At 37.8% G+C, this 27,357-nt stretch overlaps 1 protein-coding gene across 1 annotated transcript; it reads left to right on the top strand.

Moving 5' to 3' along the window:
• Window positions 1-20,731: 20,731 nt before the first annotated feature.
• On the top strand, window positions 20,732-21,376 carry LOC142164287 (uncharacterized). The gene has a single exon (XM_075222064.1). It carries the CDS (start codon window positions 20,732-20,734, stop codon window positions 21,374-21,376), a length of 645 nt encoding a protein of 214 aa, XP_075078165.1.
• Window positions 21,377-27,357: the final 5,981 nt, after the last annotated feature.

The raw sequence follows: 27,357 nt of genomic DNA, 5'->3' as shown, positions 1-27,357 counted from the left end.
GCTGCTTACTTTTGGATGACTATGGAAACAGATTTCATTCAGTATGTTCGAAAATGCCACCGCTGTCAGATACATGCAGACATGATAAAGGTACCTCCAAGCGAGCTCCACACAACAAGCTCACCGTGGCCGTTCCCCGCCTGGGGAATGGACGTTATTGGACCAATCGAGCCTGCCACTTCCAATAGAAACAGTTTTATCCTGGTAGCCATCGACTATTTCACCAAATGGGTCGAAGCAGCATCTTACAAAGCAGTAACTAAGAAAGTCGTGACAGACTTTGTCCGCGACCACATTGTTTGTCGATTCGGGATTCCAGAGTCAATCATTACTGATAATGGCTCCAACCTCAACAGTGACTTGATGAAAGCTATGTGTGAAACTTTCAAGATCAGACACAACAATTCCACAGCCTACATGCCTTAGATGAATGGAGTTGTAAAAGCCACCAACAAGAACATCAAGAAGATATTGAGGAAAATGATAGAGAAGCATAAACAGTGGCATGCGAAGTTATCATTTTCTCTAGGGTATCGCACCATAGTCCGCACATCAACCAGGGCAACCCCCTATATGTTGGTTTACGGTGCAGAGGCTGTCATTCTCGCTAAGGTAGAAATTCCTTCCGTAAGGATCATACAAGAAGCTGAGCTCGATGATGTAGAGTGGGTAAAAAGTCGTTATGAGAAACTAGCCTTTACAGATAGAAAGAGAATGAATGCAGTCTGCCATGGTCAACTCTACCAGAACAAAATGTCCAGAGCCTTCAACAAGAGAGTTAAGCCAAGACAGTTCACACCGGAGCAGCTGGTGTTAAAGAAAATTTTTCCGCATCAAGATGAATCCAAAGGGAAGTTCTCTCCCAACTGGCAGGATCCATACATCGTTCACCGGGTTTTGACAGGAGGAGCCCTCATACTTGCATAAATGGATGGAGAAGTCTGGCCAAAGCCAATCAATTCAGATGTAGTCAAGCGTTACTATGTGTAATCTTTATGCTTTCCTTATATGATGTAAATTGAACTACGTCTGACTTGATTTCCGTTTAAGAGGGGATACGTAGGTAGCCCTATGGGTTCGGTCACAATTCAATAAAAATTTTATTCCCCCCCGCAATTGAAAATTGGGGCAGAATTTTGAGGAGGACCCTCAAAATTTTGAAGTAACTTCAGCCGATCGCCGCACGAGCAATAGTCAGAAACGTCAACCCATCAAACTAGGGCAGAATTTTGAGGAAGACCCTCAAAATTTCGTAGCAAGAGGAGTTGAAATGTCCCGAACCAAATCACAGTCGTCGGTTTATCTAAAAGCTATTTTTAACTACACATTTATGTCATACTTTTACAAAATCATGCATGTTTATTATTGAAACTGCTTTGTTTAGCAATGCTACCCCAATGATACAGACGGTATCTCCAGATCAAAGCCGAACGAGTCAAGCAAAGCCAGCGGGGATATGAACTGACCCTCCCCCGTACAAAACTCACAATTTTTCTTTAGATGCAGGCAATAGGATTGCGAAACCATTAAACATATTGTACACCCATGGAATAAACATTGACCAAGGATACGACTCTCAGAACCGTTGCACTTACCAACATTCGCTATCAGCACACACTAGTGATGTTTTGTATGTCACAATGCTCCCAGTAGTTATAACGGCGCAATCTGCTGTCAGCTAAGAAAACTCTACTATTAGTTGTTATCTTATTTCGTGCATAAGGCTACCATTCTGCCGTCCGAGACTAAACGCTGTCTCCATCTATATCTGCATTGCATAAGGCTACCATTTTGCCTTCCGAGACTAAATATTGTCTCCATCTGCATTCTTGCATAAGGCCACTATTTTGCCTTCCAATTTGCATAAGGCTACCATTCTGCCTTCCGAGACTAAATGTTGTCTCCATCTGCATTTGCATTGCATAAGGCTACTATTCTGCCTTCCAATTTGCATAAGGCTACCATTCTGCCTTCCGAGGTTAAGCTCTACCTCCATCTACATTCGCACCTTTGCATAAGGATATCATTCTGCCTTCCGAGGCTAAGATCTGCCTCCCATTTTCTTCGAAACTAAGCACTATCCCAAGTACTATCTATCCCGCTTCTCTTACGGGCTAAGATCTGCCCTTCAAATCGCAAGACTAAGCTCTATCTTGTCCGCATCATACTACTGCATCTTTCATGGGCTAAAATATCGCCAACTCATCCAAAGGCGTCATCATTCGGAGGCAGCATCTTCATAGCCCGAGAACACCATGTCACGACCTGAGGATCTCTTTCAATCTTTTGCATATCATTATTCAAAGGCGTCATGGTTTGGAGGCACCTTCCTCATAGCCCGAGAACATTATTTCATAGCCTACGAATCCTTTATCATGCGCTTCATGGCCCAGGACATCATGGTATGAGGACTCCATTCCTAACCGTCAAAAGACAAAATTCATGGTCCGACGGGAATTCGCATCATGTTTAAATTTACGCACAATATATGCTTGTATTGCTTATTTGCAGGTAAGACGGCGAGCAACGGCCATCCCGGTAGGAGCGATCCCGCTCTAGTGCCCATAGCGATATCAAACCTAACCATTCCCGTAAACCGTCCACTCACCCGACCCTAGGTATTGCGTCCGTTCTTGAAATATCTTCATCAGCATACTCCGCAGGTGAATCCTAAACTACATACGACCTAATTCCTATGAAACCAAGGATATGTAGGCAGCTCAGAAGCCAGGGTGCGGCCTAAACCTCTTCAAACCATTTCGCTCGGTCAAAATTGGCCTTCATATCTTTACCCGGCAACTCTTTCATCCTTCTCGGGTAAAGAGGGGCAGCTGTTGATACCCAATTTTTCCCTATATATTTTTCAATATGCAAAATACCTTCAAAATAACATATATATGTATATGTAAGCATGTCCAAGGGTTTTATTATTTTTTTCATAATTTTAAAGGTTTAAATTGATTTATTTTCTCCCTTTTATCCACAAAATCCCCAATAATTATTTTTAAAATTATTGTTTTGATAATTCATCTATTGGATTTCTATATTTATGCTAAAATATGGCTAAATAAGTTTTATATATTTTTATAATTATATTTAGTATTTTTTAAGCTAAATTGCACATAATTATAATATTAGCCCTTTTTAGATTTAATTATGTTTTATATGCATAAAATTGGATCCTATATTTTTAAATTGCTAATTATGTATTATAAATCATTTTAGCATTTTAAATTATTTTTCAGAAATCATTTACTATTTGTATAAATTAAATAGGGAAAACTGGCCATTTAAAATATAGCCCAAATTGTCTTTCAATTGTAGCCCAAATCAGGACCCCAATTCCCAGCCCAATTTCAATTAAAACCCAACCCAAACCCTTTAAATCCTACCTAACCCAGACCCCCTTCACATCCTGGCCGTTGAACTCTAAGATCAACGTCCCCTATTCCCCCTTACCATTTTTAACCTGAACGACCTCTAACCTAATTCATTTCTTACCAAACAACCACCCTGAAACCCCCTTTCCTCTCCAATTATCTCTAAGACCTAAACCTAACCCTAACCGCCACCACCCAAAACTAGCCTAATCCCTTCGATCTTCACTCGATCCATGGATTCCTATGGTTGTTTGAGATGTATACTTGTCTCCTACATCTCCTAGTTGCTCGTTTTTTGTGATTTCATGGAAATATCTCGAAGAGATCTATTCCATATCTTGTTCAACTCATATCCATGGTTTTGTATGCCATTTTCTGGCCATCCATGGCTGTTCGAGTCAGATCCATGACTTTTTCGGCCAAAACCGGTAACATTTTAAAGCCCTCTCATCTTCTTTGGGTTCTTTGAAACCCTAACCCTTGAGGTTTTTCACTTTTCTTTAGATCAGTCTTAGATCTAGGTGTATCCATGAGTTTTTAACTAATGTTTCTTCGTCTCTGCTATTTTCTGAAAAACCTAGCTATAAATCCTCCGATCCTTTAGATCTGTGATGGATCTATGGGTTTTTTAAGGTTTTCACCTGTTTTCCTCAAAATATTTTTCCGATTTCAAACGATTTCTTCATTTTCCAGACTAGGGTTTCAAAACCCTTTTTGCAAAAAATGATTTCTTTCTGAATTTAGCAATTACTTTGATTTTTAGCATGTTTAAACATCACCTGAGTCTTTCCTTTTTGCTCGATTAATTTTTTGGTCAAGAAACTGTAACACCCCGTAATTTGAATCGGTTGTGGATGCATTAAACGAGTATTAGCGTGATGGTAATTGAGTGGTTATGATAATAAGTGTACGAGTCATATTATAGGTGATTTGGGGTCTAAGGAGAGGCTTAAGTCCAAGCCAACTTGAAAATTTTAATTATACCTGAAAATTTGCAAATGAGTATGCACAAGACCTCACTTTGGGCGAGCATATCTATCTGGACACAATGAGTTTTATGATTCACAACCTATCAAATTAAAGCCCTTTGAGTCAAGTTTCCAACGCAACAAACCGTTTATCATTTGGAGGTGTATACAGAAAGTTATGACCATTTTACTGGGCAGGTGTCACTAGCGCGAACAGGAGCGCGAAGTCGCGCGTTTTTGCTGAGTACTCTGCCTCCCGCACGCGAACAGGCGCGCGAGCTCGCGCGTCTGGAAGGTTTTAAATATCTTAAAGACCGGAAATAAGAGAAATTGAGTCATTTCTCAAGCTTAGGGCTTCCTCTACACCCCCAACTCGACCAAGGCATCCAATTGCACACCTAAGGTGAGTTTTTAAGTGTGTTATCATGGTGATTTCACTTCTCAATCACTAGTTACAACATGATTTTGATTGGGTTTCATAGGATTTCTTCAAAATTTCAAGAACACCCCAAAAGTTGTCTTTCAAGATTTGGTCTACAAGAGGTAATCCTACACCCTTAGACTTACATATATGGTGTTATTATGGAATTATGAGTATGAATCAAGTATTACAACTTATGGTATGGTGATTGGAAGTCATAAATTCCCAATTTAAATGCATGACCATGGTAGGGATTTAAAGGTGATTATTTGATAGGATTTGTTGGTTGGGTGTAAATGGATGGTCATACATATGTTGTTGGAAGTTATAAATTTGTTAGGAATGATGGTGGAATGAATTGTTGGTTAATGGTGATAGTTGGATGAACCAACACTATAGTTATGAGGTGTAAATATCAATGCCTACAAGGTGTTTGATAATATGCCTAAATGGCATAAGTTATGGAATTTATTACTAATATTGGGTTCCATTGGATGTTGTTGCTGTAGATTGAAGGTTCTTAGTAGTGTGGATCATTGTAGTATCACTAAGGGGTAAATTGAGGTATGTAAGGCTAACTCTTTACGTTTGGGAATATCTATGATTCTCCCTACGTCCCATTCATCATGAACATTACTAGTTTCCTCAGAAAGTAATTATGCCTTGGTTCCATGAATAGAAGTAGAAATTATATTCTCTAGATGACATAGTTTCATAATCATTCGATATTCTATGAGTTTCAGTTATGAAAAGTCAACTTATTATGAATACTCATCTTAGTTTAATCCTATTCACTATACCAGTATCATGTAAGTCATTATGGCTCATTATTTCAGTATCACATATTACAGTATGATTCTCAGTTCCTGATTTAAATTCCTGAATATTGAACACCTGCATTTGGGCTTGAGGCCGCAGTTTATGCTTTATGCATTTTGGACCTGAGGTCGTAATTATGTATACGTATACTTGGGCCCGAGGCCGCAGTTGTGCACATATATTTATATACATATTGGGCCTGAGGCTGCAGTTTAATGTTCAGATAAACAGGTTGTTCATCATTTAGAAGAGGGAGTATTCACATCCTTACTTCCTTGTTCAGTTATCAGTTTATCAGCTAGCAGTTCAGTTTCAGTTTCAGTGTTGACAGTTCTTTTGTTCAGATATTTTACATACCAGTACAATTCAAATGTACTGACGTTCCTTTTGCCCGGGGCCTGCATCTCGCGATGCAGGTAATGATTTACAGGTTGATGATTCAGAGCGCTAGGATTCTCGTACCAGCTATTTGGTGGTTCCCCAGTTCTTTCAGGGCATTATCATTGCTACAGTCTTCAGTATTCACATACAGTCAGTGTTTTCAGTACTCAAATAGAGGCTTCATAGACTAGAGTAACAGTTAGACAGAGTCACAGGCTTTCATATTAAGCTATGTTGGTTACAAATATGTTTCAGAATTGTATTAGTATATTCACACTTTGATTTATATCATCTAGACTTTCGGTATATCAGCATGTGTTAGTTTATCTTCCGCATTCAGTATGTTATGATACCACATGTTGATTCAGCTAGCCAGTTGGTTCGCTCGGTCACATGTAGTCAGGCACCGAGTGTCGTGTTACATCCAGGCCCAGGTTCAGGGCGTGACAAATCTTGGTATCAGAGCCATAGGTTCAAGTGTCCTAGGGAGTCTATGAAGCCGTGTCCAGTGGAGTTTCCTTTAAATGTGTGTGCCGACCACTCATATAAACGGTTAACTACCAAGACATCCAGGATTGTCTCATTTCTTTCTACTCTAGATCGTGCCATGAATCTTAGAGCAATAGATAACCTTTTCTTCCTATCAAATTCCAAATGTATTGGATGTCCAAGCGACGTGCAGGAGAAACCTAAAGTCCTAGAGAGGATAATTGCCCATTGAGGTATAATTATGGAGTACAGGTTGGTAAATACGAGACTTTAGAGGATGTAAAAAAGTGGGATGCAATGGATAGTGTTACAGATTAGAGCATAACCTTATTAGAAAGTACAAAAGCAGTTATCGTGTCTTATGGTTATCAGTTTACCTTAGTTACCAGTTATACAGTCTTTCAGTAATTTCTCAGTTAGCAAGTTTATGGTTATTCAGTACTCCAGTATTCAGTTATATGTTTACCAAGTATCCGATTTTCAGTGTATCAAAATTTTTGGAGACTTGTGAGTATACGGTGATGCATATGGATGCTAAAAGAAAATGTAAGTAATAGTGATTATAGCGAAACCTTTGCATACTTTAGGTCTGGATTAAGACCAAGACTCACCGGATGGTGCAAGAAGTGATTTATCAGATGATGGTATACTTTGAAGGATAAGTTTGTGCATGGTAGTGTATTCGTATGCGTTTTACCTCAGAGAACAATTTCTTTTAATTCTTGAAAATGGAGCCACAAGTTGGATGATGATAGTTTGGATGTCAGACCCCAACATTGGTCACTATAGTTTTTGACAGAAAAAAGCCTAAGGGTAAAATACCTAGAAGATATGATGTATGCAATGAGAACTAAGAGCAGCCAACAATGAATTTCAGGGAATGATTTTAAGTTGTTCATATTTATTCAAATCAGAACTAGAAGTACCACGTTAGTAAGTTACTATAAGAAGCAGCTATTGGTGTAAGATAAAAGATATGGCAATTCCCCCTTAGGTTATGTGACTAAATGATTACCCGGGATGTTTATAGTATGATATGATTTTATATTATATAGAAAGTTTGGGGTTACATATTCTAATTTTGTTTAAGACAGATGAATTTCCCTAAGTGTGATCCATGTACATAGTTCAAAAAGAATGATAGTGTGCGACAAAAAAAAATATGGTCAGATGATGAGGGAATTTAGGAGTAACCTTATGCTTCACTATAGTTATTTAAAGCAGGAGAAGAAAATATGATGCTAGCAGGTGGTTAGTAAAAGAAGAGTAAGTAAGTTTTGAGTTGATACAGTGAATTAGCACTTTCAGCAGAGCTAGTAAGGGTACAATTTGATTCACTTAGCCAGGTTAACTCTAGTGAGTGGATGACAGTTTGAAATACCGAACGTGTGTTAGAAACCAAAGAGTTTAAGTTAAACTCGAAGTATAGTAGCAGTGGGAAAAATATTAGCTAGCAGTGAGAGCATAAACTATGGAAGAATAGCCTTTAGGAATTATCGTAATGTGGTTTCTCCAGGATTGACAGTGTGAGAAGAGTTAAATTATTAAGATTGTATATGATAGCTGTGAATACATTAGCTTTCTGTTAAGTGAATAATTTAATTTTTCCTAGTAAGAAAGATTTCTCAGAAGTAAGTTGGAAGATGAGTCGGCATTGACGTAGAGTGCAAAGAATTGCAGAGAATAAGGAAAGTTATTTGGATCCCAGCAAAATGAGAAGGATCCACAAGTATAAGACCTGTGGTCTAAGGGGTGATGTGAAAATTTTCAATAAGTCCAGTTGGAGATCTGAAACTCGAATAGTAGCATGGGATATGAAAAAGAAAATCAATTTGGTAATGAGGGAAAATTGTATAATTACCACACGGATTATGTCTAGCAAGTGTAAGAAAAACAAAGTGAGTAGAATGATCACCGAGTTTAGTTATTGATGATAAAATGATCACAGAAAGCTATAGAATCATGCCCAGTTATGTATCACGAGGGTAGTGCCATTGCACGAGACCCTAGTCTTCGGAGTACTGGTTAAAGACTTAGCTCACAATAATTCTATAAGTGTTTTCAGGAAGTTCTTAAGAAGATAAAGTGTGGGAAGTATAACTCATGATTGCAGTAGATAAGAGAACTTTGGTAAAAGAAGTTCACTAGCCAAGATAGGAGTTCGACTTCGGACTCTAAAAGATGACAGAGTTGTTGTCTAGAATATGACTTGTTCCCCCTTAGTAGGCGAAGTGAAGGATAAATAGTTTGATGATCCCTACTTGTTGTAGTTGAAAGAGGAGATTCACAAGTATAAGATGATGGTTTTCGAATAAGGGGGAGATGATGGTACTTTGAGGTACCAAGATTGTGTGTTCCAGACATAGATGGACTTAAAAAGGGAAGATCATGTTAGAAGCCTATAATTCCTGGTATTATTTCCATCCAGGTCCCCCAAATATGCATCATGACCAAGGAGATTGATTAGATGAACTACATGAAAAACAATGTCGCACACCTGCGGCCAATTGTCTTAATTGTCAGCAAGTGAAAGTCGAGCAGCAGAAAGCCTAGTGTTTTATCACAGAATACACATATTTTGTGTGGAGATGGTAAATATGAAATTTATAAATGGGATTATCTTTCTCATTTTAAAAGCATTATTTCATTGGATGATTGTAAATCGACTTACCAAGTCAGCACATTTCTTGCCAGTAAAGACTACAGATTCAACAGAAGATTATACCAAGTTATACATTTAGGAAATCGTCTAATTACATGGGACTCCGTGGTCCATCATTTGGGACTGTGGTGCTCAGTTTAAAATGAACTTTTAGAAGTTCTTTCAGAAATGATTAGACACACGTTTTTCATCCTCAAAAAAAAGATGGCTAGGCAGAGCGCATTGTTCAAACAATTGAGGATATTTACTTGATGTTAAAAGTAATTGGGATGATCACATACCTCTTATTGGCCTTGATAATAATAACCTACCATTCTAGTATCAAGATGGCACCATACAAAACTATGTGTGGGGGAAGGTGTAGATCACCAATTGGTTGGTTCGAAGTTGGAGAAATGGAGTTATTAGGACCTTATTTGGTCTATCAGACTATAGAGAAAGTTAAGTTGATTCAAGAGCGTTTGAAGAAAACTCAGAGCCACCAAAATGTCCTATTCGAGCGTGCGGCATAGAGACCTAGAGTTTCAAGTTGATGATTGGGTGTTTTTGAAAGTTTCGCCTATAAAAGGCATTATGATATTTGAGAAGAAGGGAAAGTATAGTCCCTACTATATTGGGCCATATAGAATCTTGCAAAGGATCGGTCAATTAGCTTATGAGTTGGAGTTGCCACCAGAATTAGTGGTGGTACAACCAGTATTTCGCGTGTAACGTTATAACATTCAAGTTTCCAGCACTCAAATACTCATGTTAGTTCAGTACTCAGATACTTATGTCAGTTCAATACTCAGATATTCAAGTCCGTTCAATACTCAGCTACACATGTCAGTCCAATACTTAGATATTCATGTCAGCTTAGTACTTTGATATTGATGTTAGTTCAATTCTCAAATATTCGTGCCAGTTTAATATTCAGATATCCATGTTAGTTCAGTATTCACGTATTCATGGCAGATCAATATTTAGTCAATGCAGTTCAGTTCAGTATCTCAAAAGGTCAGTAATCATGTATTCACAATATTTCAGCATTCTCATATCTCCATAACACCCATTTAATGACCATAGATAGCCGTAGTTGTAGCCAAGACCATCATTCGAGGACGAATGATCCCAAGGGGGAGATAATGTAACACCCCGTAATTTGAATCGGTTGTGGATGCATTAAACGAGTATTAGCGTGATGGCAATTGAGTGGTTATGATAATAAGTGTACGAGGCATATTATAGGTTATTTGGGGTCTAAGGAGAGGCTTAAGTCCAAGCCAAGTTGAAAAATTTCATTATAGCTGAAAATTTGCAAATGAGTATGCACAAGACCTCACTTTGGGCGAGCATATCTACCTGGATACAATGAGTTGTGTGATGCACAACCTATGAGTCTAGTTTCCAACGCAACAAACCGTTCGTCATTTGGAGGTGTATACAGAAAGTTATGACCATTTTACTGGGCAGGTGTCACTAGCGCGAACAGGAGCGCGAAGTCGCGTGCGAAGTCGCACATTTTTGCTGAGTATTCTGCCTCCCGCGCGCGAACAGGCCCGCGAGCTCACGCGTCTGGAAGGTTTTAAATATCTTAAAGACTGGAAATGAGAGAAATTGAGTCATTTCTCAATCTTAGGGCTTCCTCTACACCCCCAACTCGACCAAGGCATCCAATTGCACACCTAAGGTGAGTTTTTAAGTGTGTTATCATGGTGATTTCACTTCTCAATCACTAGTTACAACATGATTTTGATTGGGTTTCATAGGATTTCTTCAAAATCTCAAGAACACCCCAAAAGTTGTCTTTAAAGATTTGGTCTACAAGAGGTAATCCTACACCCTTAGACTTACATATATGGTGTTATTATGGAATTATGAGTATGAATCAAGTATTACAACTTATGGTATGGTGATTGGAAGTCATAAATTCCCAATTTAAATGGATGACCATGGTAGTGATTTAAAGGTGATTATTTGATAGGATTTGTTGGTTGGGTGTGAATGGATGGTCATACATATGTTGTTGGAAGTTATAAATTTGTTAGGAATGATGGTGGAATGAATTGTTGGTTAATGGTGATAGTTGGATTAACCAACACTATAGTTATGAGGTGTAAATATCTATGCCTACAAGGTGTTTGATAATATGCCTAAATGGCATAAGTTATGGAATTTATTACTAATATTGGGTTCCATTGGATGTTATTGTTATAGATTGAAGGTTCTTAGTTGTCTGGATCATTGTAGTATCACTAAGGGGCAAATTGAGGTATGTAAGCCTAACTCTTTACGTTTGGGAATATCTATGATTCTTCCTACGTCCCATTCATCATGAACATTACTAGTTTCCTCAGAAAGTAATTATGCCTTGGTTCCATGAATAGAAGTAGAATTTATATTCTCTAGATGACATAGTTTCATAATCATTCGATATTCTATGACTTTCAGTTATGACAAATCAACTTATTATGAATACTCATCTCAGTTTAATCCTATTCACTATACCAGTATCATGTAAGTCGGTATGGCTCATTATTTCAGTCTCACATATTACAGTATGATTCTCAGTTCCTGATTTAAATTCCTGAATGTTGAACACCTGCATTTGGGCCTGAGGCCGTAGTTTATACTTTATGCATTTTGGACCTGAGGTCGCAGTTATGTATACCTATACTTGGGCCCGAGGCTGCAGTTGTGCACATATATATATATATACATATTGGGCCTGAGGCCGTATTTTAATGTTCAGATAAATGGGTTGTTCATTATTCAGAAGAGGGAGTATTCACATCCTTACTTCCTTGTTCAGTTATTAGTTTATCATCTAGCAGTTCAGTTTTAGTTTCAGTGTTGACAGTTCTTTTGTTCAGCTATTTTACATACCAGTACAATTCAAATGTACTGACGTCCCTTTTGCACGGGGCCTGCATCTCGCGATGCAGGTAATGATTTATAGGTTGATGATTCAGAGCGCTAGGATTCTCGTACCAGCTATTTGGTGATCCCCAGTTCTTTCAGGGCATTATCATTGCTACAGTCTTCAGCATTCACATACAGTCAGTGTTTTCAGTACTCAAATAGAGGCTTCATAGACTAGAGTAACAGTTAGACAGAGTCACAGGCTTTCATATTAAGCTATGTTGGTTACAAATATGTTTCAGAATTATATTAGTATTTTCGCACTTTGATTTATATCATCCATACTTTCGATATATCAGCATGTGTTAGTTTATCTTCCGCATTCAGTATGTTATGATACCACATGTTGATTCAGCTAGCTAGTTGGTTCGCTCGGTCATATGTAGTCAGGCATCGAGTGTCGTGTTATGTCTAGGCCCAGGTTTAGGGCGTGACAGAAACCCTAATACTTCTGGGTTCGATTCGAAGTTTGAGTCTGTTTGCGACGTGTTTGCATGACTGTCATGAACATTCTAGGTTTCGTGTGTGTTATATATGCTCTTGTGCTTCCTGCTCTAATTTTTTCTTAAGGTTTCTTTGATTTTGTCCAATTACGTGTTATTTATCATTTAATAGGTCCGACTATTTATTTTATTAACTGTTCACATAATTTATGTTGATTTTGTGTAATCTCCTTAAACCTACATCTGTGATTTTGTGTATTTTCCTTGTAATTTTGTACTGATTTTTCGAAATTGCTTCCTTATTTTTTTGATACTTTCCTTAGTTAGTGCTGATTCCCTGTGATTTTCCATCTCATCCACAATTCTTTAAACTGACTTTCAGAATTGAAATTGTGCTCTACGTTATTTATGTGCGCAATATGTTGTTAGTACACTTTCCTTACTTGAAAATATTCCGTACTTAGTCCTTATTACATGCTACATGCTTTTACTACTTCTATTATGATAAAATCAGTTCTTTCCCCTACTTGATACAACTTGTATCTGTTTTAACTACGACTCCCTAATTGAAGGGAGTCCAGGTCTTTAATTGATTCTGATTTGTATTATTCCTATAATTATGCTAAGTCAGTACTTATTGCCTTATTTTCCTGCCTGTTCTCAAAACTATAAATACTCTACCCTCTCTTCTACAGTTGGAACACGCAAACAATTAGTTCAGAACACACATACACACTCAAACTCTCTCTTCTTTCTCTACTACTTGTGCTACTGCTTGTCTAGCCGGCTGAAAGCCAAGGCTAGACTGTGGAACTCTACTTGCTTTACTTTTCTGCACTTTGCTGCCTCAACTGGCATGTTCCTAGCTCAATTCTGAAACTCAACTCTATGTGCTCCATTGTTTGTCAATCCCTGTCTCTTTCTACACAGACTTAATGGCTCATGTTGTTTAATTGCACTTCTTGTTTACTGCTTTACTCAGCATGCTTAAGTTCTGCCCTCTCCTATTCAAATGTAATCAGCATGTCTACTTGAGTTTATGTTTATGTCCCTCAACCAGTATGTCTCCTAGTGTACTTGATTAACACTACGTCATGACTAATTATGTGTAATACACCCTTGCATGACTACTCCCATACCCTGTCCCTATGTCTTACTACTATTTTAAGCATGATTCCCTTGTTAACTCTTTGAAGTAATTGTTTGTGTTTTAAAGGCCAATCAGTCCCTACTTGTTCTTTGTACTTGCTGGTCTATATACATCTCTGCTCAACCATGTTTATGTGTTCATGATTTGGGCCCTCTATGTCCCTAACCCCTTACTTCCCTGCTTGTGACTGTTGAAATTGTACTATCCTTTGAACTTGCTCTGTGTGTGCTGTCTTGTTCCAAGTTATTGTTGCTCCTACTCCCTTCTCCTTTTCAAAATTGTTTTGTTGTTTTGCAAAGTCATTTCAAACATGTTGTTCCAAAACTGTTTTCTAATTCAACTCTTTTAAATCTATGTCAAGCACTCTCATATATACTCTTAGACCACTAGGTTTTGCCCCTTTTGTGTGAGCCTTGCCTTGGGACCCTTGCGCTCTCTCTGAACTTGGACACATAAAAGCTAGCCTTTTCACACTGCACTTACTCTGTCTTGGCTATGAAATCTGGGTGTGAGCACTGCCCGAGATCCCTTGAGGTCCTTAGGGAACTCTGACACACCCAGGTATGAGAAAAGCTATTGTAACAATATTGGCATTTGAGGTGATTGATTACATAACTCAGAGAGGAAGTCCTAACCAGACTTCCTATAGTGTAACTTCTTACTTTTCATTTCTACTTATGTAATTCACTTCAATGCTGGTCTGTAATAACCTGTTGTAAACAAGTATTGGGGTGGCTAGTGAAAAGGGATAGGGTAAATATGCATGCTATAGTTTTTAAGGGTAGAAAACATGTTATTAGTGTTATATTCCTAATTGTGCAATAGAAACCATGCTTAGGATTCATACATGCATTAGAAATCCTGCTCTTAAGACCCATGTTTCTTGCTTCAGCATCTCATCCATCACTAATCCATGTCTATCACTTAGAAATCCTGCTCCTAGGACAATAACAACATTGTCATAAAAGCTGTTACTTTTGTACTTTCAGAAGTCATATTTCAACAGTTCTGCAACTCCTGTGTGCATTTAGAAATCATGCCTTAGGGATTCTATTTTTAACAATCATGTCATTTGCATGTGCATATTAGATATCATGTTCTAGGATCCTGTTTGCATTTTGTTTAAGACGCCTAGTTAATTACTGATTCATGAAAAGGTAATAATAATAATCTCATTGTCATGTTTTGTTTTCTGAATAAAATTGGTAATAATCTCTACATTCGTATCAACTAGAACATGCTCTTATAGTAAAATAATTTCCACACTGTTTGGATAACTGCTGCATACTATTTTACACCTAGGCAAGTCTTAGGTAATCAACTTTACATAAAACCAGAACCATCTCTGTGATTAGTGTTTAATTATAAACTGTCAAAATCAGTAGGCAAGCCTAATTCGGACTTCTTTTCTGAGTCATATAATAAATCTGGTTCTGCTGTTATCACTTAGATGCCATGTTTTAGAATTCTGAGTTTAAATTCAGACTTTAACTGTGTATGAGTCATGCTGTCTATGTGCATTACCCGTGGAGGTATATTTGAGCCTTTTGTTTGTCTTCCATGCTCCCCTTAATTGAAGTCCTACTTTTTATTGTATATCGCCTTAATATTTTGCCTTTAAACTTGAGGGTCTGCCTTTAACCTCCTTCTTATAAGATAGGAGTTCTAAATTCCTCCAGGACTGATAGGAAGGGACGGGTAATAGCATGCAATAGGGGTCTAGACCAACCCTCACTTTAATTAAATTCACGGGATGGGACATGATAGATATGGATATGATGACCGATGCATTAATACCACGTGTAGCCCCTCCTTTAGGAGTGTCATACCGGTTATTGCATTGATGTGATCCATATTATAAACAAACCTAGGACACCCCTCTTTACATTCATAAGCATGCTTAGATTGTAACTCTTTTCAAAATCTTGCTTTTCTTTTATTGTCCTTTTCAAACACTTGTGTATTTAAACTTAAATCCCCTACTATTTGAGTCATGCTTGTTTATTTGCTAATTGCACAAATTCACAAAAACTGTCTGGCCGGGAACCACACTAGTGGATCCTGAGGGGTGCATAACACCTTCTACTTAGGATAATTTCAAGCCCTTACCCTATCTCTGGTTACCAAATATAATTATAGATGAACCCTATAGGTGCCCTAACACACTTTAAAATTGTTAGGTGGCGACTCTCCAAAAATGCAAACCCCTTCCCAAAAGGAAAGAGTTGTCCCATACCAAAATGTCATGAACCCGATTCCGCGGAAGGAAAAAGAGGGCGCGACAGGTTTTTAGTTGTACGCAAAAATTTTATAACCTCATAGGCATAGAGACCGAGGATGTTAATAACCAGGAATTTTGTACTTCTGATTATGATAAAGTCCAGGAATTTATTGCATCCAGTTAACTTTACGATTGGGAAACAAAGAAACCGAACATTAGCCATTTGATGGGATGACTTTAGAAGAAGAGTGCTATGGGTACTAATATGGAGAGTGTCCTTGCACGTCTTCCAAAGGAAAGATTTGACAAGGGAAAGAAAGAGATTTCGAGGATAGTCAGAGTAAATGCTGGACAAATACCCTACCTACTCAGTTCGTCTTCAAGCTAGATGATATTTTCCTTGTCATGGTGGATGATAGAGAGAATTCTTTCATTTGAGAAAGATATAAGTACTACAAATATAAGTACTGTAATCACACTTGCCTAGATATTATTTGGTACTGTAGTGGATTTATCTGAGTACTAATTTTTTTGGCACTTTAAGAATTTACCTAAGTGCTCATATTTAGTCTTATAGACTTGAAATACATATTTGGATGCATGGTTTCATGAACTATGTCTTAAAGTTGCACATTTGGATGTCTAACTTTTAAATAAAGGGGTCCCTGTTATATTTTTTAAGCGTTATGAAGAGGACGTCTTGTAACGATCTAGCTGGTTATTTTAAATATTATAGTCTCGTTCCCCTATTTATTGCTTATTCTACGTTCATTTGTGGTTATGTGACTTGCCGGGATGGTTGGTTTGGTTCTAAAGATGTTTCGGAATGAATTGGGACATTTAGTCTCAAGGTTGGAAGCATAAATTGAAAGAGTTGACCAGATGTAGACTTATGATTAAATGACTCCGGAGTGGAGTTTTGATGGTTTATATAGCTTCGTATGGTGATTTTGGACTTAGTAGTATGTCTGGATATTGATCTGGAGGTTCGTAGGTCGTTTTGGCTTGAATTGGTGAAAGTTGGAAAGTTGAAGGTTTGGAAGGTTGAGAAGTTGACCGAGAGTTGACTTTATTGATTTCGAGCATAGATTTTAGTTTCGGGAGTTGGAATAAGTCTTTTGTATCATTTATGACTTGTGTGCAAAATTTGAGGTCAATCGGAGTTGGTTTGGTATGTTTTGGCATTGGTTTTAGAAGTTGGAAGTTCAATAGTTCATTAGGATTGAATTGTGTGATTTCGATGTTGTTTTATGTGATTTGAGTCTTCGACTAAGTTCATATCATTTTTAGGAACTGTTGGTATGTTTGGATGGGGTCCTCGAGTCCTCGGGTGTGATTCGGATTGAAGTTTGGACTTGGAGAAATCTATTGGGTTCAGTTCTGATATAACTGCACCTGCGAGGAATTGGCTACAGGTGCGGAGCCGCAAAAGTGGCCTGGGAGGCGCAGATGAGGGGTTTTGCTAGGCTGGGTAGTGGCCACAATTGGGAGGTTTTTTCTGCATCTGCGAGCCCGCAAAATACTATTCCGGGGTCGTATTCATAAAAGTCAATCTTTGGTCAATATTTCCAACTTAAGCTTCTAGACCAAGAACCAAATGGTCCAAATCAACCCAAAACCATCCCAGAACGAAACTAACTATCCCCACAAGTCATAATACCAAAAATACACATATAAGAAGATTGAAAAGGATAAATAGGGCTCAAATACACAAAACGACCGGTCGGGTCGTTACATTCTCATCCTCTTAAAACAAACGTTCATCCTAGAAAGTGCATAATGACATACATGAAGTGCCAAAATGGTGAGGATAACGACTCCGCATATCGTTCTCGGTCTCCCAGGTTGCCTTCCCAACCGGTTGACCACTCCGTTGAACCTTTACTAAAGTAATGTTCTTTGACCTCAACTTCCGGACATGCCTGTCCAAAATAGCCACCAACTCCTTAACATAAGTCAAATCCTTGTCCAATTGGATGGAGATAAAATCTAATACATGTAACAGATCACCATAATACTTCAGAAGCGGGGAAACATGGAATACTAGGTGAACTCCCAATAAACTAGGCAGCAGTGCAAGTCTGTAGGCCACCTTACTAACTCTCTCAAGGATCTCAAAAGGACAAATATACCTAGGGCTCCACTTGACCTTCTTCCCGAACCTCATCACACCCTTCATGGGTGAAACTCTGAGCAAAACCCTCTCTCTCACCATAAAATGCTACATCACCAGCCCTCCGATCAGCATAATTCTTCTGCCTAGACTCTATTGTACCAAGTCGATCTTAAATCAACTTGAGTTATCCAAGGCATCCCGAACCAAATCACTGTCAAACAACCTAGCCTCCCCCGGCTTAAACCAACCAACTGGAGAACGATACCGCCTCCCATATAAGGCTTCATAATGATCCCTCTGAATACTCAAAATGATAGTTATTGTTGTAGGTGAACTCTGCGAGCGGTATAAACTGATCACATGAACCCCAAAAATCCATAACATTGACACGTAGCATGTCTTCTAAGATCTGAATGGTAGGCTCGGACTTTCTAATCTCATTTTAAGTCATTCTTTGAAGTAAATATGTTATGAATGAACCATCTTTTACTTGTATTTTACTAGTTTGCTTTAGTTTTCTTTTTGAATGTCTTTTTCCGTTTTTATTGCACTTTGATTCTGTGTTCATATGAAATTCATGGATTATTAATTGCTTGCTACTGTATTAAGTTCTATCCACTATTTAATTTTTTAGGACTATTTATTCTTGTTGAAACTGAAAAGGATGTATGCTAATTTGTGAAATTGAAGTTATGGAATTATAAAATTGGCACATATTTTAAGGTGTTCCCAGACACTATAATGTTTGAAAATGAAATTTCCTCTCAGCTAACGCTGATCATGGGAAGGAAATCGAAGGCTGGAGCGAGAGGGCAAAGCAATCAAATGACAAATCCAAATCAAAATCATAAAGGAAAAGGTTTTCCGAGGATAGAAGATTCGAAGAAAGTAAAGAATTTGAATGCAATTACTGGAATAGTACCATTAAACATGGAGTGAGTATCAGCTATGTCAACACCAATTGCAACAGCAGTGAGGACACAGTCTGAAAATGTGCAAGGGAGTGATGCATGTAGAGGATCGTGGGCTGATAAGGTGGAGGAGGAAGCAATTGCACTCGATTCACAAAGCAAGACACAAGTTCAAGGATCTAGAACATCGTGGAGTAAAATTATAGCTACTGTTCCATTGGAGGAAGGTGAGGACTTGAAATGAGAATCACCTATTAATAGTAGTGTGAAAATAACACTAGAAGACATTCATGAGGAGGTAGAATATTGGAAAACTGGAGTTGTATGCTATGTGTTGGGATTTAATCCACTACAAAATGTCATGGAAGGGTATTTTAATAGAATTTGGGGAAAGCTGGGTATTGATATAGTTGCACAAGTTCAAAGAGGTGTGTTCCTGGTTAGATTCCATACAGCTGAAAGTAGAACTAATGTAGTAGAAGAAGGAGTCCAGATATTTGATAGAAAGCCAGTAATAGTCAAACCATGACAGCCAAATATAGAAATGAAGAAGGAGATAATAGATAATATACCATTATGGATTAGACTACCAGGACTGAATGTGAAGTACTGGGGAAAGAAGGCGTTAGCAAAAATAGTAGGGTTAGTAGGGAATCCTTTGAAAGTAGACAAAATCACTACTATGAAGGAGAGAATGAAATATGCAAGAGTGTTGGTGGAAGTACCAATCAATAAGGTATTCCCAGACACTATAATGTTTGAAAATGAGCATGGACACATTGTAGAACAAGAGGTGGATGTTGAATGGAAGCCAATATTATGTACTAAATGCAAATATTATGGGTATGAGTTGAAGGAAAGCATGAAGTATATAAGGGAAGAGATAAATAGTAAAGCACAAGAAAGGAAGGAAGTAGTACAACAGGAGGAAGAGAAGACTAGCAAAGGTGAACAAACAGAAACCAGTAAAGAAGTAGACAAGGAAGCAGGCATAGAAGAGAAGTTCCACCAAAGGGCAGGGAAACAAGTGATGGTGAGACAAAGACAGGATAACTTCTACTACAGGAGAGGTAATGCAAGGAGAGGGATAGCGATCAGAGAATCACAAATTAGTACTGGAAATTCATTTGCAGCTTTAGGTGAACAGAATAACAGAAATGAAGGAATAGCTAAACCTTCTTGCCCTGGAGAAGGTGAAGCTAAGAGGGGGCCTGGACATGGGAAGGGTGGGGTAAACCCCAACCCTAATGGATAGCAATTGTTTTTGGAATGCCAGAGGTCTAAACAAGCCAGATAAAGAGAAAGAAATGAATTTGTTTATCCACAACTTGAGAGTTGGCTTGTTTGGGTTTCTGGAAACAAAGATAAAAAGAGCTAAGGCACAGAAAGCTTCTTTTTATCTTTGTCATGGCTGGTCGTTTATAACAAATTTAGACAAACATCTAGGAGGTAGGATATGAATGTTCTGGAAACCTCAATTATATGAGGTTAATATAAAGGAAGTTACTGAACAAATGATTCATAGCACAGTAAAGCACAGAGGGAATGGATTGAGTCTTAATGTTACTCTTGTATATGGCTTTAATGAACAAGCAGCTAGGAGGAAACTATGGGATGACATCAATCAGATAGGGGTCAAAATGGATGGACCATGGGTTGTGATGGGAGACTTCAACTGTGTTCTTAATAGGGAGGAAAGAATTTGAAGAAAAGTAACTATGGTTGAAACAAGATATTATAGACAATGTATTGAAGTGTGTGGTCTGAAGGAGCTTAGATCCTCAGGAGCTTTTTTCACATGGAACAACAAACAAGGAGGAGACAGTCAAGTACAACAGAATTGATTAAGTGCTGGTTAATACTAAATGGATGACTGGCTTACCTGCATCAGAGGTGCACTTCATGAATAAGGGCATCTACGATCATTGCCCAACAATCATAAACTGGGAAGGAGGGAATGCAGAGAAAAAAAGGCAGTTCAGATACTTCAACATGTTGAGTGTGATACCAGAATTTCAAACAAGAGTACAAGAAGTATGGGAGAAGAATATACAAGGTGCACAGATGTACAAACTGGTAGGAAAGCTGAACAGAACCAAAAGTGTACTGAAAAGATTGAACAAGGAGAGATTTTCAGGTGCAGAAAAAAGGGCTAAAACAGCAATGGTAAACTTGACAGAATGCCAAGAAAAGATCCAAAAAGATCCTAGAAATGCTGAGTTAATTGAAGAGGAAATCAGATTGATGAAAGAAAACATCAAATGGAAGGCTGCTAAAGAGCAATTTCTGAGACAAAAAAGTAAGATACAATGGGTGAGGCAGGAGGATCAAAACACAAAATACTTCCATAGTATGATAAAAACGAGAAGGAATGCAAACAAGATTTTCTCTATAAAAGATGCTGAAGGGAAGGAGACAATAGATGTTGAAGGGATAGCAGATGCATTTATAAAATTCTACAAGAAGTTGTTGGGGAAATCAAAGGAGACAGACAACATGTGTGCATCAATCTAGTAAAGAAAGGGCCATTGGTTCAACAAAAGCAAAGAGAACAACTGGAAGCTCCAGTTACAGAAAATGAAATTAAGGCAGCTTTGTGGTCAATTGCAGGAGACAAATCCCCAGGACCTGATGGCTATGGATCTCAATTCTTTAAGGATTGTTGGCTAGTGGTAAAGAAAGATGTCATTAGAAGTGTAATGGAGTTCTTTGACACTACAAAAATGCTCAGGATTATTAATAGAACTACTCTAACTCTTATCCCAAAGAACAACCATGCAGCTGAAGTAGGGGACTATATACCTATTGCATGTTGCAATACTATCTATAAGATAATATCAAAGGTGTTGTGTAACAGGCTAAATGTGTATTGCCTTCAATAATAGCAGAGAACCAGAGTGCATTTGTGGAAGGCAGAAGTATAATTCAAAATATCCTGATATGTCAAGACCTGGTGAAACTGTATAACAGGAAGAAATCAACAAGCAGCTATTTGATTAAATTGATCTAAAAAAAGCATATGACTCTGTGGAGTGGGGATTATGGAAGAAATATTATATGCATTGAACTTTTCTTCTAAATTCATCAAATGAACTATGGTATGCATCTCAACAACCCAGTACTCGATTGCTTTAAATGTGGGACTATATGGATGTATTGAGGGGAAAATGGGATTATGATAGAGAGATCCTATATCACCTATTCTTTTTGTGATATGTATGGAATACTTCACAAGAATTATGCAATAGGTAGCTACACTAGATGGATTTGTATTTCATACAAAGTGCAAAAGTTTGAAGTTAAATCATCTTCGCAGATGATGTTTTGTAAAGGTGAGTATCAAAGTATAATGCTTATGCTGAGAGGTTTGCAAATATTCTCTAATACATTTGCGCTGAGTACTAATGCTGGAAAGTCTAATGTATATAGTGCAAATATGGATAGAAAATATTTAGAAAGTATATGTAAAATAATGGGGTACAAGCAGGGGATGTTGCCATTCAAATACTTAGGGGTTCCAATAGCTTCAAGGAAACTGAAAGTAGGAGATTGTGAAGTGCTGGTTGACAAACTCAGTACAAGAATCCATTCATGGGGATCGAAAAACTTGTCATATGCAGGAAGGGTCCAATTGATCAACTCTGTGTTGATAAATATGCATTCATACTGAGCAGCAATATTCATCCTACCAAACAAGGTACTTAAAGACATTACGGCGATATGTAGGAACTACTTATGGGTTGGGAAAGGCACGTCTAATAAGGTGCCATTGGTTGCCTAGGACCTTGTTTGTAGACCAAAAAGAGAAGGAGGACTGGGAATTAGGGAGTGCATAATATGGAATGAAGCTGCTATAGCTAAGTATGTATGGCACATCGCAAACAAAGAAGACACTTTGTGGGTTAAATGGATTAACCATATCTATCTGAAAGAAGACAACTAGTGGCAAATATAATCCCCCACAAGACAGCTGCTGGTACTGGAGGAGAATTTGTTCTATACGTGATACATATGCAGCAGGTTATATAGAAAATGGATGGAAAATAAAGACAGAAAAATACACAATTAAGAGTGGCTACCACTAGAGAAGAGGAAGGCTGAAACAATGGTTTTGGAGCAGAGGGGTGTGGAACAAAATGAATACTCCTAAACATAGCGTCATTTGCTAGTTTGCAATGCAAAGGAAACTGCTGACAAAAGACAGAACATTGAGAATGAAAATTATTGAGGACAATGATTGTATGCTATGTGAAGGAAAAACAGAATCAATCGACCACCTATTCTTTGAATGCACATTCTTTAAGATGTGCTTAGCTGATGTGCTCAATCGACCACCTATACCTCAATCGACCTCAATCGACCACCTATTCTTTGAATGCACATCCCATATTCAATTTCACGTTTATAAATAACACGAATGAGGTATATTTTTCATATTATATTTTTAATCCTTCGGTTATGTCAAGATTCATAAAGATTTCACGGCCACGGGGGAAATTAAGCAGCTGACGTGGTTGAATAGTACCAAACATACGGCTAAGGTAAGGTAAGGTAAGGTAAGGTAAGGTAAGGTTTATGCCTCAATAGGTTTTATGCCTCAATATGATTAGTAAGGTAAGGTTTAGTACGGTTTGTGTTTCCTTGGTCCTATACCTTTGGAAATTATCCACACGGCTATAAGATTGTATGCCCTCGTGAGACTTTGCAGGCAGCTACACCATGAATCCTATAAATGAGGCTGCCATAGGCAATGTGAGGCGCAGATGAGTGATTATATAGCCAAGGCATATGGGTAACAATATCGATGTTATTGTCCCCCTTATTTGTACTTTTCCTAATTGTTGTATTTTTCTTTTCTTCTATTAATAAAAAACTAGCCCTAGGCACTTGCCTAGCGGATTGCCAAAAAAAAAAAAATACTAGCGACTTAAAACATTAGGGCTTGCAATGATTTCACGTTTCTATCTTCTTCAACCTTCAAACAACAGAGCAGCCAAGTCCACCCAATGACAGCTCAAGTATTCCTCGTGTGATTGTTTGCCTGGTTTCACTCCTATATCAAAGAAAGATTGGGATTTGAACAGTTTCTCTGGTGGTTGTGAGAGAAAGAAGTTTGAATTGTGGTAATGCTAGTGCATCTATTTTAGAGGAAGACAAGTACTGGATGGATTCTCATATGAGATTACCAATTGATAACAATATTTTAACCGTTGGAGTGCAGCAGAATGTGAATCCACTTGTTTGAATAATTGCTTTTGTACTGCTTATGCTTTTGATGAATCCGGAACCAAAATGTGGTTTTTTTATTACTCAAAATACGCAAATAAGTGTTAAAAAAAAAGTTACCAAACTATATATAACGCCACAAGTAGTGGCGCTATACAGTAACGTTAACTGCACTGTTACTGTATAGCGCCACTATTTGTGGCGCTATACTGACACACCTTACATAGCGCCATTAATAGTGGCGCTATACCCCTTATTACCATCACACATAGCGCCATTAATAGTGGCGCTATACCCCTTAATACAAATCCTCCGTCTTCTTCTTCTTCGTTCCATCTCCCTCATTTCTCATTTCTTACTCTCTTCTGGTCCCCCCCCCTCCCCCAACCGATTCTGCCCAAAAAATTTTTTAAAAAAAAAATTGGGTCCCCCCGTCACATAAAAGTTGAATATTGGTGGTCCCACTGTCGAGTAGAGCTTCGTGTTATTGTGGATTCACTCTTTCGGAGTCAAAATTTCGATCTATTTACATTTCGAAAATTCTAAATCGAGGTATTTCGATTTATTATAAGTTGAAACTTTTATAACAATGCATATTACTTGATTTGTATGTGTTCTATTTCGGTTTGTGTTTATTTTTTCCGAAACTAGCATGTTAAATTTTATCGGATTTAATTTTAGTGTTGTATAAAAATATGTAAATTAGTCTAAAAAATGTGTTTGTTAATATCTTCATGTATATTTATGTGTTTTTATGCCGTTTAGTTTAGATTATTTTTTAGCGTAGTAAAATGTAGACCTTTTTATCGTAGTAAAACGTAGACCCTTTTAGCGTAGTAAAATGTAGAGCCTTGTAGCGTAGTATTGTGTAGTAATTGTTTAATTATCTTATATTCTAGCACGAAACCCATAATTATATATATATATATATATATATATATATATATATATATAATTCTTACAATTAATTTATTAAAAAATATGAATAAAAATTATAAAAAAAAACATAAAATTATTAATGATAGTTTGGTACTACTGGGCCTCAGAAAATCTAGCACGAAACCCATAATTATAATATATATATATATATATAATTCTTACAATTAATTTATTAAAAAATATGAATAAAAATTATAAAAAAAACATAAAATTATTAATGATAGTTTGGTACTACTGGGCCTCAGAAAATCTAGCACGAAACCCATAATTATAATAAACCCATAATTATATATATATAATTCTTACAATTAATTTATTAAAAAATATGAATAAAAATTATAAAAAAACATAAAATTATTAATGATAGTTTGGTACTACTGGGCCTCAGAAAATCTAGCACGAAACCCATAATTATAATACCCATAATTATAAAAATTATATATATAATTTTTACAATTAAGTTATTAAATAAATATGAATAAAAATTATTAAAAAAATATAAAATTATTAATGATAGTTTGGTACCACTGAGCTTCAGAAAATCTAGCACGAAACCCATAATTATAAAAATTATATATATATATATATATATATATATAATTTTTACAATTAAGTTATTAAAAAATATGAATAAAAATTATTAAAAAAACATAAAATTATTAATGATAGTTTGGTACCACTGGGCCTCAGAAAATCTAGCACGAAACCCATAAGTATATATATAATTTTTACAATTAAGTTGTTAAAAAATATGAATTTAAATTATAAAAAAACACATAAATTTTAATGATAGTTATTAAAAATTATGAATTTGCAGTTGACGACATGGATGCACCTATACATCCCGGCCCTCGGACGTCGGAGCTACTACCCCTACAGCCCCAGCATAGATCCGAGCATATATATGGGGGGGAGAGTTGCTTACGCAGACTTTTCGGGGCAGGAGAGTGGATTTATTGTGGGAGTTTTTGACTCCTCCCCGCGTTCTACATCCCCGTGTGGTCCATCACCTGGAGGAGATGGGATTATATAGGATCATTAGCATTGGCCGGATACAGCTCGACTATGCTTTGATCACGGCGTTGATGCGGTGGCGACCGGAGACGCACACTTTCCATCTGCCCATCGGCGAAGCCACCATCACACTCCAGGACGTCGAGATTTTATATGGCCTGTCCACCGATGGCTTGCCAGTTTTACTGCCTGGGAATATGAGATATTTTAATCGGGCTTCAAATATGGATATGCTGCACAGGCTAACGGGCTTCAGGTCCGAGGACCCAGATGTAGCAATTGGGAGCAGTCGTATGCAGTTGGTCCCCATTAGAGACCACTTGGTGCAGATCCATGATACTATCACAGACGACTCATCGGAGGTGGATGTGGAGCAATATACGAGGCTATTGTTGCTCCTTCTATTTGGGGGGGTCTTGTTCCCGAACACTTCGGGGAACCTAGTGAGCCTCCGTTTTCTGCATCATATTGCGGACTTCGATGATACAGTCAGCTACAGCTGGGGTGGTGCTGTCCTATCTTTTTTGTACAGGAAGATGTGTCGGGCATCCATGGGCACACAGAGAGACGTTTCTGGCTTTCTGCCACTTCTACAGGTGACAACTTATTCAAATAATTTATCGTTTAGTTACAATTCTATCTAGTTATTGTTAATCTTTACGTCAACTTTGTGTTTTAGGTTTGGGTGTGGGAGCGATTTCTGCAGCTTCATCCACCTCTACCACAACTACCGGCTAATGTACATATTCATGATCTCCCTCTAGCTTGTAGGTGGGTATTGCATCGTAGACTTGCACGAGAGTATCATGGCCATCATAATCTCCCCTTCTGTAGGGATGTGTTGGATTTTCTGGAGGATGCACATGTGAATATCTAACTAAACTTACCAATTATTGTTTAACTAGGTGTTGCGCATACTAACGGTTTGTGTTATTATTTGATAGTTCATCTGGGCGCCGTATATCGAAGAGCTGATAGGTACCCTGCCAGCGTATTGCACGCACGGCCGCCATATTTGGAGGGCTTCCGTCCCTCTCACGTGCCTCGATATTGTTGAGCATCATGCCTCAGAGCGAGTATTTCGTCAGTTTGGATTTCCGCAGTCTATACCGACTCGGCCTGCATGGGATCCTTTACATTATGAGAGGGATGATCGGATGAGAGTGGATGACACATTTATTGATTGGCTGACAGCGCAGTTGGGTATTTGGGACAACCGAGGGGACTTGACCCCAGCTCCGCAACACTTTCCTATCGAAGTTTATATGGCATGGTACCGCACTGTTTCCCAACTTTTTATCGGGAACCCAGTTCAT

This window comes from Nicotiana tabacum, chromosome 1 (genome assembly GCF_000715075.1).
Source record: "Nicotiana tabacum cultivar K326 chromosome 1, ASM71507v2, whole genome shotgun sequence".
Lineage (NCBI taxonomy): Eukaryota > Viridiplantae > Streptophyta > Magnoliopsida > Solanales > Solanaceae > Nicotiana > Nicotiana tabacum.
This window is presented reverse-complemented; position numbering and strand designations above follow the sequence as displayed.